This window comes from Vipera berus, assembly GCF_964194415.1.
Source record: "Vipera berus genome assembly, chromosome: 1".
NCBI lineage: Eukaryota > Metazoa > Chordata > Lepidosauria > Squamata > Viperidae > Vipera > Vipera berus.
Window position 1 is genome coordinate 272447429 of NC_138202.1, and position 22649 is coordinate 272470077.

Sequence of the window (22649 nt, forward strand, 5' to 3'; positions counted from 1 at the left end):
TCTCACTGTCCAATACATTGTTGTTGTTGTTAGTTGCGAAGTTGTGTCCAACCCATCATGACCCCACAGAAAATGTTCCTCCAGGCCTTCCTGTCCTCTACCATCATCTGGAGTCCATTTAAGCTCACGCCTACTGCTTCAGTGACTCCATCCAGCCATCTCATTCTCTGTCGTCCCCTTCTTCTCTTGCCCTCAACCTTTCCCAGCATTAGGTTCTTCTCCAGTGAATCCTTCCTTCTCATTAGGTGGCCAAAGTATTTGAGTTTCAACTTCAGGATCTGACCTTCTAAAGAGCAGTCAGGGTTGATCTCCTCTAGGACTGACCGGTTTGATCGCCTTGCAGTCCAAGGGACTCGCAGGAATCTTCTCCAGCACAGCACAAGACATTGTGGGCTGTCCCCTGACACCACTGGATGACATCGCCAGGGCTTGCTGTCTTGGAAGAGTGAGGAAAATTCTCAGGGATGACTCACACCCTGGACGGTATCTCTTTACTCTCCTACCATCGGGTAGGAGATATAGGAGTATAGCCAGCTGCACCAACAGGCTGAAAAACAGCTTTTATCCATGGGCTGTTAGGCTTTTGAACGGGAAATAATTTTTATAAACTTTATGTATGATTGACTTGCGAGGCCGGTGTGTTGTGCAATTAGTTCACATGGTGTAATAAGATGGAGGGTTTGTGTCACTGTAAGCTGGGGGGTGGGGGTATGAAGGGAGGCTCAGCCAATCTCAATGTATACATGGTTGTACTTTGACAATAAAGGTTCATTCATTCATAGTTCAAAGGCTTCAATTGTTTGGCGCTCAGCCTTTATTATGGTCCAACTTTCACTGCCATACATTGCAACTGGGAAGACCATAGCCTTGACTATACGCACTTTTGTTGGCAGGGTGATGTCTCTGCTTTTTAGTGTGCTGTCTAGATTTGCCATGGCTTTCCTCCCCAGGAGCAAGCATCTTTTAATTTCTTGGCTGCAGTCCCCATCTGCGGTGATCTTGGAGCCCAGGAAAATAAAATTTGTCACTACCTCCATTTCTTCCCCATCTATTTGCCAGGAATTGAGAGGGCCGGATGGTATGATCTTGGTTTTCTCAATGTTTAGTTTCAACCCAACTTTTGCAGTCTCCTTCTTCACTCGCAACAAGAGGCTCTTTAGTTCCTCTTCACTTTCTGCCATTAGAGTGGTATCATCTGCATATCTTAGGTTGTTGATATTTCTCCCACCAATCTTAATTCCAACTTTTGATTCATCTAGCCCTGCCTTTCTCATGATGTGCTCTCCATATGTTAAACAGGCAGGGTGACAGTATACAGCCTTGCCGAACTCCTTTCCCAATTTTGAACCAATCAGTGGTTCCGTGTCCAGTTCTCACTGTTGCTTCTTGACCCTCCTATAGGTTTCTCAAGAGACAAATAAGATGGTCTGGTACTCCCATCTCTTTAAGAACTTGCCACAATTTGTTGCAATCCACACAATTAGCATAGTCAATGAAGCAGAAGTAGATGTTTTTCTGGAACTCCCTAGCTTTCTCCATGATCCAGCGTATGTTGGCAATTTGATCTCTAGTTCCTCTGCCTCTTCGAAATCCTGCCTGTACTTCTGGTAGTTCTCGATCCACATACTGCTGGAGTCTAGCTTGTAGGATTTTAAGCATAACTTTACTAGCATGTGAAATGAGTGCAATGGTGTGATAGTTTGAACATTCTTTGGCACTGCCTTTCTTTGGAATTGGAATGTAAACTGATATTTTCCAATCCTGTGGCCACTGTTGAGTTTTCCAAATTTGCTGGCAAATTGAGTGTAGCACTTTTACTGCATCGTCTTTTAAGATTTTGAATAGCTCATCTGGAATACTGTCACCTCCACTAGCTTTGTTGTTGCTCAGCTTTCCTAAGGCCCATTTCACTTCACATTCTAGGATGTCTGGCTCGAGGTCAGTGACCACCTCATCGTGGTTATCAGGGACATTAAGCTCATTCTTGTATAGTTCTTCTGTGTAATTTTCCCACCTCTTCTTAATCTCTTCTGCCTCTGTTAGGTCCCTGTCATTTTGGTCCTTTATCATGCCTATTTTTGCATGAAACATTCCCTTCATCTCTTCAATTTTCTTGTAGAGATCTCTGGTCCTCCTTAGTCTATTGTTTTCTTTTATTTCTTTGCACTGTTCATTTAAGAAGGCATTCTTATCTCTTCTAGCTATTCTCTGGAATTCTGCATTCAGTTGGGTGTATATTTCTTTTTCTCCCTTGCCTTTCACTTCCCTCCTGTCCTCAGCTATTTGCAAAGCTTCCTCAGACAGCCATTTTGCTTTCTTGCATTTCTTTTTCTTTGGGATGGCTTTAGTTGCTACCTCTTGTACAATGTTGCGAACCTCCGTCCATAGTTCTTCAGGCACTCTGTCTATCAGATCTAATTCCTTAAATCTATTTGTCATCTTTACTGTATATTCAACAGGGATATGATTTAATTCATACCTGAGTGGCCTAGTGCTTTTCCCTACTTTCTTCAGTTTAAACCTAAACTTTGCAACAAGAAGCTCCTGGTCTGAGCCACAGTCAGCTCCTGGTCTTGTTTTTACTGACTGTATAGAGCTTCTTCATCTTTGGCTGCAGAGCACATAGTCAATCTGATTTCTGTGTTGACCGTCTGGTGATGTCCATGTGTAGAGCCGTCTCTTGGGTTGTTGGAAAAGAGTGTTTGCTATGACCATCATATTCTCTTGACAAAATTCTATCAGCCTGTGCCCTGCTTCATTTTGTACTCCAAGGCCAAACTTGCCTGTTATTCCAGTTATCTTTTGGCTTCCTACTTTAGCATTCCAATCCTCCATGATGATAAGGACATCATTTTTTTGGTGTTAGTTCTATAAGGTGCTGTAGGGCTTCTTAGAACCAGTCAATTTCATCCTCTTCAGCACCGGTGGTTGGGCATAGACTTGGACTACTGTGATATTGAATGGTTTGCCTTGGATTCGAACCGAAATCATTCTGTTATTTTGGGGATTGTATCCCAGTATTGATTTTCCTACTCTTTTACTGACTATGAAGGCTACTCCATTTCTTCTGAGGGAATCTTGCCCACAGTAGTATACCTGATGGTCATCTGAATTAAATTCACCCATTCCTGTCCATTTTAGTTCGCTGATTCCTAAGATGTCGATGTTCAGTCTTGTCATCTCTTGTTTGACCATATCCAGTTTTCCTTGATTCATGGATGTTACATTCCAGGTTCCTATGGAGAAAAAATCTTTACAGCATCGCACTTTCCTTTCACCACCAGACACATCCACAGCTGAGCATCCTTTCGGCTTTGACCCAGTCACTTCATTCTTTCTGGCGCTACTAGTACTAGCCCTCTGCTCTTCCCCAGTAGCATATTGGATGCCTTCTGACCTGAGGGGCTCATCTTCCAGCGTCATATCTTTTTTCCTTTTGGTACTGTCCATGGGGTTTTCATGGCAAAGATACTGGAGTGGGTTGCCATTTCCTTCTCCAGTGGATCACGTTTTGTCAGAACTCTCTGCTATGACCTGTCAGTCTTGGGTGGCCCTGCATGGCATAGCTCATAGCTTCATTGAATTACGCAAGCCCCTTCGCCACGACAAGGCAGTAATCCATGAAGAGGGTCCAATACATATCCCGGTAATTATTATGAGAAGGTACTTTAGTTCGCCAAAACAAAACTTCTGGTCTCATGATGATAAGGACACATGTGGATTCAAAGTTTACCCCTTCTCCCTCCCCACATCAGTTGGCAAGCTAGAAACATGCAGCGGTCCTAAAGGCAATAGGGTTCGTAGCTTGAAAGTATCTGTGTTTCAAAAATACAGAGGTTCGCTAGATGGCAGTAACCTATACAGAAAATGTTGATGCTTTATTGCCATCTCATAAACATTTGATTTTTTTGCATCCCAGATATAGTAGTCCCATCTTGAACCTTTGAAATTCCCTCTGCTTTGCAGATTTTCCATTAAATTATATGAGTAGATGAGTTCTTTTTCTTACAGTGGCAGACTGGATGTGGGGTGTTTCTGCTTTAATATTTTACTATTTACTGTATTAGTATGGTGCCTTTAAGCAGCTCAGAGACAAGAATCCTTATTTATCAACATCACCCATGCTTTGCAATACCCCTTCTCCTGTTGTTGCTTTTATTTTCGAGCCAGAATTACTTTTAAAAAAAATCACCAAAAGTCATATTGCAAATCAATAAAACCACTCCACCTTCATTGCTACAAGTTACCCTGTGTGTGGTTTTAGAATGATTAAAGATAGGAAGGCTTGGACTAATGTTTTCAATATTCAAAATGTAAAATAAATAAATATATCATTTTCACTGCCGCATCACTCCTATAAATTTTGATACTGTGCAACACCCTCCAGAACTATTTTGGAAAATACATTGCCCCACATTGTTTTACAGCAGGGGAGGGAAATTTGCCATATTTCAAAAGCTGTTAGAACAATAGGATAGCCAATGGTGAGAGATGTTGAAGATCAGTTACAGGTTGAGGACCAAAAACCTGGTGGTTTTGTGGTGGGAGTATTTGAAGCAATGGTGGAATTTATTTAATTTTCTTAAACTACTGGCTGTCTAAATACATTCTGGGGAAAAAGTTATTTTCATTTTAGGAGTAACATTTTGTCTTCTGATTACAGGCAATGAAAGCTTAGAAGAAAACTATGTCCAAGACAGTAAAATGGGATTTGTTATCAATGCAATCTATGCTATGGCTCATGGCTTAGAAAACATGCATCATGCCCTTTGTCAGGGCCAGGTTGGACTGTGCGATGCTATGAAGCCAATTGATGGAAGCAAACTTTTGGAATTTCTCCTAAATTCATCATTCACTGGAGTCTCCGGAGAAGAAGTGAGAATTGATGAAAATGGAGACGCTCCTGGAAGGTACAACACTATAAGATCATCATTGTTTATTCATCTTAAGTCCGAACATAAATGTCTGTGTTGCTACTACTGTGTACTATTTGTAGTATACACAAGAACATTCCATGAAGGCAATTAAAATGAGTAAAGAAGATCTCTCACAAGCATAATTGTGGACCATAAGGATTTATTTTCTTCTTGTTTCACAAATTCAAGGTGGCCTTAAAAGGCTTGAGATGTTCTTTCAGAAAAGAAACAGGGTAGTGGAGATATACCAGTTCACTGATATCAGTGAAGTACAAAGGTGGCTTGGCTTGGCTTTGTTCATAAATTCATTCATTTCAATTCAAGAGCTTGCCTTCAGAAATCGTGGGCACTTCATCACTGGAGGTTTTTAAGAAGAGACAGGACAGTCACTTGTCTGAGATGGTATAGGTTCTCCTGCTTGAGCGGTGGGCTGGACTAGATGATCTCTAAGGTTCAATGTTATTAAAGAAAACTATAGGTATATTTCAACTGAAGGAGGAAAAAACTCACAAAGAAGCTAGAAGAGTTATCTTCTTTTACCCCATTCCTCAAATCTGGATTGACTATAAAATAGCAAAAGGAGCCTACAGTTATCTTTTAGATATAATTAATAAAAGCCCAGATGATACATGGGACTAGTGTATACAGTGTAATTTTCTTCTGAAAACATGAGCAACAAGATTTGGTTTACATTAGTGACTAAACTTGGCAAAGCTGTCATCAAATAAACATATCTTGGTCCCCGATAACAGCCTGTTTTCACTTCAGAGACATTTAGAGAAAGTCTCCTGAAAATATTTATCACCTGCTAGATTCATATAGGAGTAACTAGGTTTTTTTTAAAAAAATATCCAGGTTCCCAATCTCTAAGGGGCTTGAAAAGTCAGTGCTTTGTATTTTGGCTTGGAAAAAGTCTCAAGTCAGCAAAATCCTAGGTGGTCTTGGTGACCTTGAATACTTTTTTACCACTTTTGATTAATTCCCCAGTTGCAGCCATAAGTAGAAGGGAAGGATCACTGCTCTGTGTGGTATGTTAGATTGTTTTCAAAGATGACCCTGAATATTCTTTTAATGAAGAATTTAGTTGCTGGAATCTCCTCTGGTTGAGTTGTTCATCTTTCACTCATTCTAAATAATGAGATTGGATGCCTGTTTGCTTCTTCCCTCGGTTTAGGGGTGCTTGTCTTCATCTTGAAATAATCTGAAGCCCAGATCCCTACAGGAACATACTCAATGTCTATAGAGATTCTCAGTCATCCAAGTCATGGTTGTCCCAAATGTTCTTTTCCAAAAGGCAATTGGACTTTGTTTTTCCTTGAAGACATTTCACTTCTCATCCAAGAAGCTTCTTCAGTTCTGACTGAATGGTGGCTGGAAGGATTTATATTCCTTGCAGTCATCTGGTCATTAGCATTCTTTCTGAGAGTCATTGAGGCCACTTGGAGGCACAGTTGTGCCCTCAGGGTCACCTGAATGGGAAAAGCAAAGTTCAGTTGCCTTTTGAAAAAGCATCTTTAGGAACATGCTCTCTTCTAGTTGTCTACATGCTCATAGCTTAACAACTGTCAAGATTCTCCTCTGAGTCCCCATTAATATCATGCATTACACCAGAATACTCTTCCTAAATATAATTTTATCAATGGCAAGCACAGAACTTCTCCTTTGCTCCAGCATTTTGTCATTCTTAGACCTTCAGGCTGTCTTTTGTTGTGCCTAATAGTTACACTCCACATTTTTGTTATCTGCTCTTTTTACTATCTAGTATTCAGTGTAAGTGAATACGTCTAGTGCCACTTTGATACTTTACAATTAAGAAGTATTTCAAACATAGCGTCTTTGTGCCAGTAGAATCAAAGACTTAATTCATGGGTGTCTTTTTTTTTGGGGGGGGGAAGGAATGAGGCATGAGTGAAGCTCGGCTGATTCTGCTGGTGGTTTGAGGAGCATCAGCGGAATTAATTGACCTGAGTTACAAGTGGAGCATTTAATTTGCTGAAGTGGATCGATATTAGACTACTGAACTAGGGGGTCTGTAATACTCTGCCTAGCACAACTAAGGTTGGATGTTTTCACTGCATTTTAAAATTCTCTCTCTCTCTCTCTCTCTCTCTCTCTCTCTCTCTCTCTCTCTCTCTCTCTCTCTCTCTCTCTCTCTCTCTCTCTCTCTGTGTGTGTGTGTGTGTGTGTGTGTGTATGTGTGTGTGATATTAATGTTTCTTAATAAAATATGTACACCTTATTAAATAAAGCTATTGAGATGCCACATACAGAATTTGGAATAATTCTGTATGTGGCATGAATAAATAAAGTGGCTTGACAGTATTAGAATGTAACTACTTGCATTAATCTTGAAGGAGCAATGTTTGATACTATCGGTAACATTCAGGACCCTCAGCCACAGCCTCCTTCTAGGCCATGGGTCTCCAAGCCACTTCCCATGGGCTACATCCAGCCCACCACAAGGTTCTTTCTAGTCCACCAGCTCTTCACATGTGCTGTTCTCCCTTGGATCATTTCTGCCCCCTCCCTCCGGGGTGCAAAGAAAACCCCACCTGAACTGGCTCAGGACCAGCCAGATGAGGAAGAGGAAGCTGACTGGAGGGCTGCTTCCTTTACCCTGGGTGGGTGGGGGAAGTTATCTGGACTGGTTGGACACTGGCCTGACTCAGCAGAGCTTCTCTCTGTTTTTTTATGTTTTATGCCCCGTTTGCTAAGGTTTGACATTCTTCTTTTATCATTTGTCCATACAAGCATGGCATTGTTTTTTCACTTCTCTTTTCTTGTTGTTGTGAATCAAAATAAGACCCATTTGTTTAATAAAATTTTATTCACTCATTTATAAAAACTGATTTTATAATGTTTGCAAAATGTCCATTATGGCCCTCAGAGTGAAAAATTTGGAGACCCCTGTTCTAGGCCATCATTGAGTTCTGGGAGTTTTATGATGTTTTCACTTCTTCCTTGAGTGGTTCTAATCAGTCCTCAGGGAGGAGGTAGGTAAGCACTCACGGTGGTTAGGAACTCTGCTCTGGCTTTGGACCTTTCCTAGATGTAATTAAACATTTGTGTGAAACTGGTGGGGAAGGCTTCCTGTTAGTTTAGCATGAAAAGCTACTGTATGGTAATTTGTTCTTCCAGAACAGATAGGGATATGGCACAGAGGAATTCCTTAAAGATGAGAAATAAAAAATCAATCAACTTAGATGTGAACAACAATATGTGTAGCTAAGAACTATGCAGCCTATTAAATCTGTCCCTGAACAAGATGAATAGAATAGAATAGAATAGAATAGAATAGAATAGAATAGAATAGAATAGAATAGAATAGAATAGAATAGAATAGAATAGAATAGAATAGAATAGAATAGAATAGAATAGAATAGAATAGAATTCTTTATTGGCAAAGTGTGACTGGACACACAGGAATTTGTCTCTGGTGCATACGCTCTCAGTGTACATAGAAGCAACAAGCGATAAATCATGATTATAATCAACATAAAAATATATTCATCGTAAATCATAAGATACAAAACTTAGTCATAGGATATTAAATAAACAAACAACATAAATCATACTAGGATACTAAATAAAACAATTAATACAAATCATAAGATACAAGCAACAGTTATACTCATAAGAAGATAAGGAGATAAGTAATAGGAAAGATTAGAAGAATAATAGTAGTACAGCCTTGCTAAGTAGTTTGAGAGTGTTATAGGAATTAATTTTTAGCAGAGTGATTGTATGGGGGGCGCGCGAACTGTCCTTGTTTCTAGTTGTTCTGGCATGTAATGCCCTATAGCGTCATCTTGAGGGAAGAAGTTGAAACAATTTATGTCCAGGATTTGAGGGGTCTGTAAAATATTTTCACAGCTCTCTTTCTTGCTCATGTCGTATACAGGTCCTCAATGGAAGGCAGGCTGGTAGCAATTGTTTTCCTGCAGTTCTAACTATCCATTGAAGTCTGTGTCTGTGTTTGGTGGCAGTGCCAAATCAGACAGTTACAGAGGTGCAAACGACAGAACCCATCTTTCCTTTGTAGAACTATATCAGCAGCTCCTTGGGCAGTCTGAGCTTTCTGAGTTGGCTCAGGAAGAATATTCTTTGTTGTGCTTTTTTGATGACATTTTTGATGTTAGGTGTCCATTTAAGTCTTGAGATATTATAGAGCCTAGAAACTTGAAGGTCTCTACTGTTGATACTGTGTTGTCTAGTATTGTAAGAGGTGGTAGAATAGGAAGGTTTCTCCTAAAATCTACTATCATGTTTTGTCTGTATTCAGTTCAAGATTGTTCCTGTCACACCACAAGGCTAGTTGTTCAACTTCTCATCTGTATGCAGATTCGTCATTGTCTTGAATGAGACTGATCAGTGTTGTGTCATCTGCAAACTTCAGTACTTTAACAGAGGGATACTTTGAGATGCACTTGTTGGTATACTGAGAGAAGTGGAGAGAGCACACAGCCCTGGGGGGGGGGACCCTGTGCTAATTGTACAGGTATCTGATGTGATTGTGTCTAGCTTCACCTGCTGCTTCCTGTCTGTTATAAAGCTTACAATCCACTTACAAGTGAAAGTATTAGGAGTATATGAATCATCGGAGATTTGATTTAAACAATTGATTTTATGAGTTGTGTGAATTTGATTCAAATATTGATTCCCTCCCACAAATTGAGTTACTGTGTTGAAGAGAATCAGCAGATTGAACTGATTCAGTTCAAATGCTTGATTCAGCTCAAAAGTACCTGAGTTGGGAAACAGTGATTTAATTTAGTGCATAAAATTAATTTGGAGAACTGATGAAAAGTTCAGGTTGGAGGGTAATTCAGTCAAATCATCTCTGAATTTTAAAAAAAATAACTCTGAATCGGTTCTTCACACAACTCCACAAAATATTGGTTGTCATTAATAATCCACAGCAGTCAGGTTAAAATTTAGCTTCTGCAACTTCCTGGAATCTTTGAGTGACTCCTACATGGAACCGATCCAGAATGGCACTTTGCTCATGAGGGAAGCACTTCATTAAATGATTTGGGTGACCTAAAGATAAAGTCTTCTTGAGCTGAGCTTGACTACTAGTGACTTCATACCCATCTCCAGCTTGTTTTCTTGCCAGTAACAGAGAAGAGTTTGCCATGACCTTCTTCCAAGATGTTTTTTGATAATTATCTCCAGTTTGCACCTGCATTAAAAAAAATAGTAGCAGTTGGTAAACAACAGAAAGGAACAACAATCAATTTATTGACAAGCATCAACATATTTTCAAAGACTGATCCAATGATTAGACTTTTGTTTGTCCTAGTCCCTTTGGGAGGAGGGTTTGCTGGGGAGGGAAACGGTTTTTTCTCTGTTTGCCTTCAAGTCATGATTCCTCACCATCACACAAGAATATAAAGTATATACTATAATTATTGTAGCTTGGGGAAAAAAACACGAGTTAAATTTCACCTTAAAATATTTCTTAATGTATTGAACAAGACTTCCCAAAGGTGTTTTTCAAGAAGCAACTGGACTTCCTTGGGTTTTTTCCTTGAAAACATTTCACTTCTCATTCAAGAAGGTTCTTCAGTTTTGGGGTATTGGTGTTGTTGTTTTTTTAAAGGAAGCTTCTTCAAAACTGAGGAAGCTTCTTGGATGAGAAGGGAAACGTTTTCAAGGGGAAAAAAAACATGAAAGTTCAGTTGACTTGGATGATTGAGAATCTCCACAGAATTAAATAGGAGTTCCTTTGCTAAGGGCGCCATTTTATTTTTCGAATTTAGTTGGACAGAATTTTACCTGTTCTTTCTGTATGCTGTCGGAGGCTCAGCTACCTGCCTGGGTGTTCTTAGTCTCATTTTATCATGGTCAGGGCTTTTTTTCTCATTGAACGCTCAGAATGGATGGAACCTTGTAGGATAGGCAAGGCGGGTTGTATGATGTGTGTGAGTTCCGGCACCTTTTTCTTTTACAAAAAAAGCACTGATCATGGTGTCAAAAAAAAGAGAGAGAGAGAGAAAACCCTCTCCTTGTTCTGTGTCCCTCAGGCTGATAGTCAAAGTGTGTACCCAAAAGAAAGTATGACTTTTTCAGAAAATATGTCTCCCACATAAGACTGCAGGTAGTCTTTGCCTAGCAACAAAAATTGGGACTGGCAACTTAGTTGTTATCCAGCTACACATCTAAGCAACTACGCAGTCACTTTGCAGAAAATCACGTGACTATGTTGGACTTACAGCCTCCCTTCCTCATCACTTTTTAAGCAAAGTGGTATGACTGCTAAGCAAAAAGATCGCGTGATCGAGGCTTGTGATTTTATTTCTGCCTTCTCCATTAATTCTGTTTGTCACAAGATGTTTGTGAGGTGTGCGAATCGTGATCATGTGACTGCTGAATGCCACAACAACCATAAATAAGATGATTGATTGCAAAGTGGTTTTTTTTTCCACTGCTGTAACATCGAACAGTCACTGCACAAGGCAGTTGGTAAGTGGGGACTACTTGTAATGGATCTGGACTGTTACAATCTTGATGACCAGTAGATGGCAGCCAAGAAGTAGGCTTTTTCCTTCTCTCTTTGCTGCCACCAGGAGTGCTGCAGCCCCAGATCTGTTCTTCTCCTCTCACAATATCTAGTCCCAAAAAATAGAAAATAAAAATCACAGCTTCTGGTTGCAGTTTTCTCCTCGTTCTGAATTTCAATCAAAACACTTCTCTGTCTGCCACCCACAACATTTTTTTTCTCATCTCTATCTCTCAAATGCCTGCTTGTCTGTCTAGACTTGCTAGTGATTCCTTCTCTCTCTTTTTCTATTCTGCTCTATTAGTTTCAACATCTTGTCACTACTTCCTTTTGCATAAGTCTTGTTCTCACTGATAAGCAACAGAAGTGCAAGCTAGCTCCCGAAATCTTTTGTAAGGGAGGTCTTTGAGCAGGGAACACTTCTTGACAGCCTGCAAAAGCAAAGAGGCTGACTCGGATGGTCTTGTGCAAACACATCCAGGCAATGGAAACCAAGAGACAACAGGGCGTCTCTGGCTCATGCCTCAAGCCTCAGGCTCTGTTGTGGTTCATTCCTTTTGAAACTTTATTTGCGAAAGCCATGGCCCAGTTATTAGAAGCAACCTGGAACTAAGGAGAAATTTCCTGACAGTTAGAACAATTAACCAGTGGAACAGCCTGCCTCCAGAAGCAGTGAATGCTCCAACACTGGAAGTTTTTAAAAGAGACTGGACAACCATTTGTCTGAAATGGTATAGGACAGGGGTGTCAAATTTGCAACGTCACGTGATGTTTTCACGACGTATCATGACTTTTTTTCCATTGCTGGCAAGGGGGTGGGCGCGGTTTCGGCATGATGCATCCGGCCCACGAGCTGGCAGTTTGACACCCCTGGTATAGGGTTTCCTGCCTGAGCAGGGGGTTGGACTAGATGACCTCCAAGGTCCCTTCCAACTCTATTATTATTATTATTATTATTATTATTATTATTATTATTATTATTATTATTATTATTATTATTATTATTATTATTGATCATCACACAGTCAGCCAGATGTTCAGACTGGATTTGGCATTTTTGTCTACCTATCGAGTCCTTACCAAGGACCTGGGATAGGCAGATGTGGATGTTTGATGGTATTATAGATATAGTCGCAGGATGGAAGCAGTTCTTAGTAAGGCCGCCTTTTGCAATTGACTAATGGCGAATTTGTCAATGCCAGTGGTGTTCAAGTGGTGCTCCAGTTGTTTTGGGATTGCATCCAAGGCACCTATTACTATTGGTACTACCCTTGCTTGCCTTTGCCAGTCTTTCTATTTCTATTTGTAGGTCTTTGTATTTTGTTATCTTCTCCAGTTCTTTCTTGTCTATTCTGCTGTCTCCAGGCACTGCCACATCCACTATCCAGACTTTTTTGTCATTATTATTATTATTATTGTTGTTGTTGTTGTTTGTTGGTTTTTGTTTTTAATTTTTTAGTTCCAATATTCTTGGTGTGCATTCTATGCAACTTCCTTAAGTCAGAGCAAATGCTATATTGTTTAGACTTCCACCCATTTAACAGACAGGCTGGGGGCAAACACAAGATGAATAGATTAGCTTTCTATTTACAGAAGGCAGGATCTTTGAAGATTGAAACAGAAGTGGACTTCTACATGTAGCAAAAGGGGGTAGCATCTCCTCCAGTCCTATGAAAATTCATCAGACAGTTGCAGGAGAAGGAGGATTAATTCATGGTTTGTTTATAAACCATTAGGGTTCCCTGGATTAGTCAATAATGTGAAGGCCTTTAAAATGCAGCTTTCTTGCCAATATTATCTCACAAGCATCTAATTAACTATAAGTTAGATATACAATTCTAAACTATCTTTCTTAGGAAATTCAATATGAATTGACCTATTTAGAATGAAGCAGTTCCTTGCCAAAAACAAAGTTCACAGGCATCCCACAGATTAATAGATAACTGGTTTTGCCTCACTATCATTTTCTTGCTTATAGAAATTGGTCTGTATAATTTGTCTGTATAATTTATATAATTTACCCAGAAGACAACACATACTTTACATTTTTTACTCTTTTTAATACAGCACCATATTTTATTTATTCACATCCCCAGGTTGTTAATTATTTCTCATAAAGCATTTTTTCATTTGCTTTTCACTTGGCATTTTATAACAAGACATCTTTGATTGCCTTAAGAGGAGTGAAATAGCAATTTTACAGTACACATTCCCAGTAATTCCACAAAAGTTAAATGTGCTCTCAAAATCTATCTCTGATATAGAATAGGATTCTCCTTTCAAGTACTGATAAAGGGAATAAATCATTACATACAAGCCAACAATTATTATGTGAAAGGCACAGGGGTAGGCAACCTTGGCTCTTTTATGACTCGAGGACTTCAACTCCCAGAATTCCTGAGACAGCTGGCTCAGGAATTCTGGGAGTTGAAGTCCACGAGTCATAAAAGAGCCAAGGTTGCCTTCCCTTGGCCTATCAGGTAAATTTGACCAGGAATCAACTCTACAGAAAGACTAAAACTATTTTTATTGAAACTGGTTATAATAAAAGAATCTTGCATCTTTTTTTGTATCTGGTTAAAATTAGGGTAGTGATGCTCAGACATGGAAATTCCTGGAAACTTTGAGTAGCTATTAAATGGAACATATCCAGAGGAACACTTTGCTCATGATCAGAACAGAATGGGGTATTCCAAGTGTAGCCTCACTAGTATGATATAGAGTGGTAGTATCACTTCTCATGATTTTGATGCTGTCCCTCTCTTGATGCAGCCTAGGACTGCATCAGGTTTTTTGGCAGCTAAAGCACACTGCTGGCTGATACTTAACTGTTGATCCTAAATCCTCCCACAGTTAACTGCTGTTGAGCCAGGATCCACCTATTATATACTCTTGCATTTTGTTTTTCCTGCCCAAATGTAGAATCTTACTTTCCATACTGAACTGAACTGCATCTTGTTGGATAGGGCTCAATGCTCAAGTCTGTCAAGATCCTTCTGAATCTTGAGTCTATCTTCCAAAGCATTAGCAATTCCTCCCAGCTTGGTGTTTTTCTGCAGGCTTGCTGAACTCTCCTTCTGTCTCCCTATCAAGATCATTTACAAGGAATCCTTGACTTACAACCATTTATTTAGTGATCGTTCAAAATTACAACGGTACCGAAAAAAAGTGGCTTATCACTGCTTCTCACATTTACGACCAGTGCAGTATCCCTATCAAAATTTGGATGCTTAGCAAATGGTTCATATTATGATGTTTGCAATGTCCTGGGGTCATGTGATCCCCTTTAATGACCTTCTGACAAGCAAAGTCAATGTGGAAGCCAGATTCACTTCGCATCTGTGTTACTAATTTAACAATTACAGTCATTCACTTAACAAGTGTGGCGAGAGAGGTTGTCAAATGGGGCAAAACTCACTTAACAACTATTTTGCTTAGCAGTAGAAATGTTGGGCTGAACTGTGGTCATAGGTCAAGGACTACCTGGATGAAGATGTTGAAGAGCACTGACAGAACCCTGAGGTATCCCACTGCATACTTCTCTCCATGTTGCTGTAGTTCCATTGAGGACTACATGCTGAGTCACAGACCTGCTTCTTCAGGAGATGAGAAAGAAGAATAGAGTAGAGTAGAGTAGAGTAGAGTAGAGTAGAGTAGAGTAGAGTAGAGTAGAGTAGAGTAGAGTAGAGTAGAAGAGAAGGGAAGGGAAGGGAAGGGAAGGGAAGGGAAGGGAAGGGAAGGGAAGGGAAGGGAAGGGAAGGGAAGAGAAGAGAAGAGAAGAGAAGAGAAGAGAAGAGAAGAGAAGAGAAGAGAAGAGAAGAGAAGAGAAGAGAAGAGAAGAGAAGAGAAGAGAAGAGAAGAGAAGAGAGCTGGAAGGGACCTTGGAGGTCTTCTAGTCCAGCCCCCTGCTCAAGCAGTAGAACTTACACTATCTCTGACAGGTGATGTACAACAGCTTAGTCTAGTTTTTGTCTCTGGCCCCCAAATCATCTTAGTTGCTCTTCTTTGCACTTTTTTTTTCAAAGTGTTAAATTTTCCAAAGTGTTAAATTTCCAAAGTGATGTTAAATTGTGTATTGCCAGGAAAGGGGCTTGTTTTATTTCGACTGAGGGAGAAGAAAATGAGATGTTAATGCCTGGGGCAGTTTTTTTTAATTAGACATTTTTTCTTTCTGCTCTCTAGATATGACATCATGAACCTGCAACACATAGAAACTAACCATTATGATTATGTCCACATTGGGACTTGGCATGAAGGAGTCTTGAATATCGATGATAACCGAATTCAAATGAACAGAACTGAAATGGTCCAGTCTGTATGTAGTGATCCATGTTTGAAGGGTCAAATTAAGGTAATTGTTCCTATGGAGGTACTTTTGTTGAATAAAATAGATGTAATCATAAAATAATTACTCTTAAATAATCTATGTGTAACAGTGTTAGATTAAGGCAAAATTCTTAATCAAAGCAAGCCTCCTTATGAAAACCAATTCTCCATTCAGGGTAAAAAATACAAATTGAGCACATTTCTATTGCAAATTTCCTGGGAATCACACAGTCCACCTTTTGGGGAAGAGATTGATAATGAATATCAATATCTCATGTTCAATGTTCATTGTTTAATATCATCCAAAAGGTTTTGGACTTTAGAACCAAATACTTGGAAACCAATTTGTAGTATGGAAGACTGAATAATAGTTTGGAGAATCCCTCCACCCCGTTGCAATAGCTGTGTATTCATTTGAAGCCTTCTTCAAATTTTTGAGGTTTAAAAGCATCTTTTTTCAATAAAAATAATAATTCAGAGATGTAAATTTGAAAGGAAATATGTGATTTAGAATACACGTCAGTGCCTTCGTAGCACTGCCAGGAATAACTTAAATAAGCTGCATCTTTTTCTGGGCTCCTGCCTTTGACCCGTCATGGCTGACACTTGATCCTGGGAAAAGACACAGTGGTTTAAGGTATTCCCAATAGGTGCTCTAATAGGAATAGCAATAGCACTTAGATTTATATACCGCTTCACAGTGCTTTACGGAACTCTCTAAGCGGTTTACAGAGTTAGCATATTGCCACCAACAATCTGGGTCCTTACTGTATTTTCCGGCGTATAAGACGACCCCTGACTTTTGAGAAGATTTTCATGGGTTAAAAAGTAGTCTTATACGCCGGAAACTACAGTATTTTACCGACCTTGGAAGGATGGAAGGCTGAGTCAGTCTTGAGCCAGTGAGATTTGAATTGCTGAACTGCAGCTGGCAGCTGGCATTCAGCAGAATTAGCCTGCAATACTGCATTCTAACCACTGTGCCATGGCGGCTCTTAAACTAACTCAGGTCCTCTCACATTTTCTTCTTCAAATCCAGAATATTGCCGAGCCCTAAAAAATAATAAATATTTTACTCCAGTAGTTTGCGGACAATTTTTGTTGTTATGCCAGATTTTGCAGAGTATATATGACCTCATTTTTCTTTCTGTTAGATGTCGTAAACTTTACCTTAAGGAATGCAGCATATGTGGCATTTTTTAAGGTCTTCTGCTTCTTCTCTTTAAATCATATCACATCACCAACAGGGACTTTTAGTCCCAGAGATCTTGGGACTAAATCTTGCAGTATTCAAGTCCTTCCTTCAAGGTGTTTTCAAACACTTATTTTTGTCATGTTTTTATTCAGCAAGATTATCTCCCCTAAGGTAAAGGTAAAGGTAAAGATTCCCCCACACATGCGTGCTAGTCGTTTCCAACTCTAGGGGCCAGTGCTCATCTCCGTTTCAAAGCCGAAGAGCCAGCGCTTGTCCGAGGACGTCTTCATGGTCATGTGACCAGCATTACTAGACGCCAAAGGTGCATGGAACCGCTGTTACCTTCCCACTGTAGTGGTCCCTATTTTTCTACTTGCATTTTTATGTGCTTTCAAACTGCTAGGTTGGCAGAAGCTGGGACGAGTAACAGGCACTCACTCTGTTATGCGGCACTCAGGATTCAACCTGCCAAACTGCCGACCTTCTGATCGACAAGCTCAGCATCCTAACCCACTGAGCCACCGCGTCCCTTATCTTCCCTAAAGACACTAGTAAATAGAACACTTTTGTCTCATAGCTACCGTCTTAATCCTGCATTTTTAGCCGCTCTTAGATTTCTTGCTGATAATATTTGTCTCCTTAGCTTGAAAAGTTTCTCCTGGTGATCTGATGAAGAGAGGGAAGGGGTGTCTTTACTGAATGGTAAATCAGGATTTATTTACTTCAAAAAGTGTTAGTTAGGACCTTCATGTTCATTCTGTCCCACCTGCAGTCCTGTCTTAATGGCATTACTAGGAGCGGTGGTGCTGCCACAATTGCTCTTTTATCAAACCTAGTTTAGTCATAACTACAAATTGGGTTGAAAATGAGGTGTTCTCCTTAAAATATATTGTCGACCAGTTTCCCTAGGCTTGCTATCATATCCTACTACTGAAATCCTATTTGTTTCATGAACATTATCTCTTTCATTTTCTAATAAGTGTTTGTATTCCTGTTTTTGAATAAAGGAATATAGCCAGAGCCTTCTGTTTTATTAAAAAGACTTTCCATGGGCTTTTTTTTCCGTATCTGGCACTGCAGAGCCCTGGTGGCACAGTGGTTAGAATGCAGTATTGCAGGCTAACTCTGCTCACTGCCAGGAGTTTGATCCTGATTGGCTCAAGATTGACTCAGCCTTCCATCCTTCTGAGGTCAGTAAAATGAGGACCCAGATTGTTGGGAGCAATCGGTTGATTCTGTAAACTGTTTAGAGAGTACTGTAAAGTACTATGAAGTGGTATATAAGTCTAAGTGCTCCCTCCTCCCCCTCCCCTCTCCCCAACTCTCCCCTCCTCTCCCCTCCCCCCTCCCCAACTTCCCAGAGCTGAATATAGGGTATAATAATAAAAACAAAAACTAAAATATGCTAACAATAAAAATAACACTTTAAGTTCTATCGGACTTTAACTCTCCATAATCATAATATTAATAAAGTAACAAATGACTAATCATACATCATAAAAATCAACTACTTATTCAAATGCTAAATGAAACTTTTTAGTCCCATATTTATTCTGAATATATTCAATCCATCTTCTCCATTCCACAATATATCTCTGTTGCAATTGATCTTTCAAATATGCCGAAATCTTTGCCATTTCCGCCAAATTGGAAACTTTCAAAGTCCACTCTTCTATAGTCGGCAATTCCTCCTTCTTCCAGTATTGTGCAACTAAAAGTCTTGCCGCCGTAATTAGATTCAATATCAACTTAGTGTCTATTACAGTAGTATCTGTAATAATACCCAATAAAAACAATTGCGGGGAAAACTTTATCCTTTTCTTAAATATCTTTTGCATATTCCACCAAATTTTAATCCAAAAAGCTTTAACCTTTTTACAAGTCCACCATATATGAAAATATGTTGCATCCTCACAACCACACCTCCAACATTTAGGCTGGCAGTTCGGATACATACTTGCTAATTTTTTAGGGTCTAAGTGCCACCTATAAAACATTTTATAAAAATTCTCTCTTAAGTTTTGGGCCTGTGTAAATTTTACATTTCTAACCCAGATCTTTTCCCAAGTGTCCATTGTTATAACTTCTTGAAAATTCTGGGCCCACTTTATCATGCAATCTTTAACAAGTTCCGTTTCTGAGTCAATTTCTATCAATGCATTATATATCCTTTTAATATGTGCTTGACCTTGATCTCTAATTTGTTTTACCAAATTTTCATCAGTCATCGAAAAGCCAGCTTTCTGGTCCTCTTTCCATCTTGCCTGTAATTGCCCATACTGGAACCAAGTTTGTACAATCTTTCCTTCTTTTAAAATATTATATGGCTTTAATTGCCATACATTCCTTTCTAGACTTAAAATTTCCTTATATGTAGTCTCATCCTGTTTGAATCCCACATATATATTTTCAATTGCATGTTTAGGTATTGCCCAAATTGGTATCTTATAATTTAACTTATGTCTATACTTTTTTCAAACTCGCAACAGAGCATACCTTAAAATATGTATCTTAAACACATTATCCACCTTCTTATCATACAATAAATATGCATGCCAACCAAATAACAAATCATGACCCTCAAGATTTAATAATCTCCCTTGTGTTAAATTAAATTAAACCAGTCACTTATCGATGATTTGTATTTTAAAATGTATTATAAAACTTTTCAATAAAAAAAGTCTAAGTGCTATTGCTATATCATATTTTAGAATGTAACATTTACTGAACGATATGGTAGCTAATTATGTTACGTAACTCCAATTCCCTTACATGGAGACTAAAGCATACACTGCATTTCCCCTGTTGTCACATCATAGGCAGCTTTGAGCTGCAAAACAAAATCTCTGTTCAAACAAAACTTCTACCTGCTGACTTCATTTGTATCTTGATAAAAACAATTTGCTACCTACCATGTTCATTTGGCATGAAGCACAAAGAAAAAAACTGTGAGAATCAAACAATGTATAGAAAGTTAGCTTGACAGAACAATGGTTCCATTTACATGGTGGAGGATGGCTGATAAAAAGCTGCAGTGTTACAGAAGGGGAATATCTATTACTGAAATATCTGTTAGTAATACTTTATTTGCTCTTTCATATAACATCGGATTAGACAAGCAAACTGGCTACAATTGAAGATACTGACCTTGCTTTAGCTAAAGATGTTGGCAGGTCTCAACTAGAGTTTCTTTACTCCAAAAAAATGGACTCCGATGAAGATTCAAGTGCAAAATCTTTTTAATATTTTTATAAACTAACTAATACTCAAGTAGTGTATGGTGACCAACCCAGATTGGATTCTGCAACATTATCCTGGAACATGTATATTCACTTTCATTCATTAATGTTTCAATCGAGATATACTTTTCAGGTTATCAATTCCTTTACTTTCCAACTGCGTTTGACCTACAAAATGACCCTATGTTGCAACAGACAATTAGTCTCTGCAGCTCAGTCTTTACTTGAACTGGATTTGCATATCATATTAAATTAAAATATTGCTTTCTTCTGACTATGTAATAGATGAGTGCAATTATTATAGATGGTAGGGAGCGCTCAGTGCCCAGCAGCACTGAGTTTGTCAGCTGGAAAGCTGATAACCAAGGTTCAAGACCTGAGTGCTACATGACAGGGTGAGCTCTTGTTACTTGCCCCAGCCCCTGCCAACCTAGCAGTTCGAAAGCGTTCAAATGCAAGTAGATAAATAGGTACCACTTTAGTGGGAAGGTACAAGAAGGTAACACCTATGCATTGGTGTATAGTCATGCTGTCCACATGAGCACAAAAGGGTCTTTGGACGATGTTGGCTCCATTGGCTAAGAAACAGAGATGAACAACAGCCCCTAGATTCAGACAGGATAAACCTTTGTTTTATAGATGAATGTAATAGATCAACTTCGCTGTCAATAGTTTTAGGATGAGATCTTCTCTGGCTCTGCTACTTTGACTCCTTTTTCCGGTGAATACCAGGGTAAGAAGCCCTGGGACAATTAGACTGAAAGCCTTGAGTCTGTTATGGAGCTGCAGATCTTTCAAAGCCTCAAGCACTTTGTTTTTACTTGCAGAAGAGCTATTTTAGTCCAGATAAGTTCAGTCAACAATAGAGGTTTTAAAATCTGTCTATTGCTATTACTTTATGAGACTGTATTCATAACATCATACACTATATTGCTAGAGGGACAATGTATTCCAAAACCACATTAAAAGGTTTTCATGTAAAAACAATTATCTAATTTTATTGTAGGTTATAAGGAAGGGAGAAGTGAGCTGCTGCTGGATTTGTACGGCTTGCAAGGAGAATGAATTTGTGCCAGATGAGTTCACATGCAAAGCCTGTGAACTGGGATGGTGGCCTAATGATGATCTGACAGGTATGAGCAAATCTTTACAATAATAGTATTACAATAACTACTCCAAAATAATAATGCTTATTGTACTTATTTATCTTCCATTTTCCTTCTTAAATTCAATTTCAAAGCAAGGTGTATAATGAATAGACAGAAAAAGTACAATACCTGGACAGTCACAAAAGTATGTGTCTGATTGCACATCACATACAAAATGTCCATAAAGTAGTCTTCATTTAGCAACTGCCTTATTTAGTGGCCATTCGCATTTATGACAATGATGAAAAAGTAACTTTGCAACCAGTCCTCACATTTATGACATTCATAGATCTGTAAAGCAAAAGAAAGCCGAAGTAAGATCATAAACACAGTAAGAGTTTCACTTAGCAACTGCCTCATTTAACAACTGAATTACAAGTCCCACAGATTACCAACTGGGATTGCTAAACGAGAACTATCTGTAGATTGATACTTCAATAGGGGGATGTACACTTCAGGCATTTTCTTCTGGGCAGCTGTGATCCTCAGAGGAGAGAAAAGGGGTACACAATCCTCCTGTTGTATGTTTCTCAATCTTGTTATTTAAAGACAACTCATGGTATCTACTTTAGGTCCTTTAGTCAAGTGGCAGAACTCTTATAAGAATCTCAGAGGAAAGTAGGTCAAATTTCTGTTTGGACCTTCCTAGTCTACCTTATCATTGTCCTCTGATTCTAGTTGAACCACTTTTGTGAATCATAGCTGGCATTCAAAAGTAAATTGGCAAGCAATGCAACTGCTGTAGAATAGGAGTCATATGAATATAAGCTTTTGCATTTAAGTTCAATTCAAGTTTAACAAAATGTTAAACATCATGGGGAAACATCTGACAATAAGACAATGTGGATTGCTACTAGGATAATTTATAAGCAAGGTTAAAAATCGACGGCATCAGTTAAAATTATGTAGTAAGAGCAAAAAGGAACAGTGAAATTCTTCAAACAGTCAAAAGAAGCCATCATCATTCCAAGTTAATATATGCAGCTAGAAAGTCTGAAGGAGTGTGATGGCTCAGTGATTAAAAATACTGAACTTGTCAGCTTGACAAGTTCCCACTGCCATTAAAGTTCACTGCATGGCTTTGGGTCAGCCCCTCTCTCTCAACCCAATCGGCCATATACAAGGTACAAGGTACAGGTGCATGATTCTTGTAGGGAAAAAGAGGAAGAGGAATTGCTATTCTTGCTACTGCGTTCCTGGAGAAAAGATAGGAATCCAGGAATGTTTTTAGCAATACCCTTAGTAGGAATTTGATGTGTGTGTACATTGCTGTTAGTTATACCACCTGGGAAACTACAAATAATTTGAATGAATAATTTTCTT

At 39.0% G+C, this 22649-nt stretch overlaps 1 protein-coding gene across 2 annotated transcripts in view; it reads left to right on the forward strand.

The window, feature by feature from the left end:
* Positions 1-22649, forward strand: part of GRM1 (glutamate metabotropic receptor 1) — a gene marked incomplete at both ends in the record, with an annotated part of 199189 nt that overhangs the window by 151856 nt on the left and 24684 nt on the right. For both annotated transcript variants that reach the window (XM_081314258.1, XM_081314259.1), the window contains 3 exons: positions 4664-4910; positions 15601-15769; positions 21185-21311. In XM_081314258.1, coding sequence (XP_081170384.1) covers positions 4664-4910; positions 15601-15769; positions 21185-21311 — 543 coding nt within the window. The remainder of the gene's footprint in view (positions 1-4663; positions 4911-15600; positions 15770-21184; positions 21312-22649) is intronic.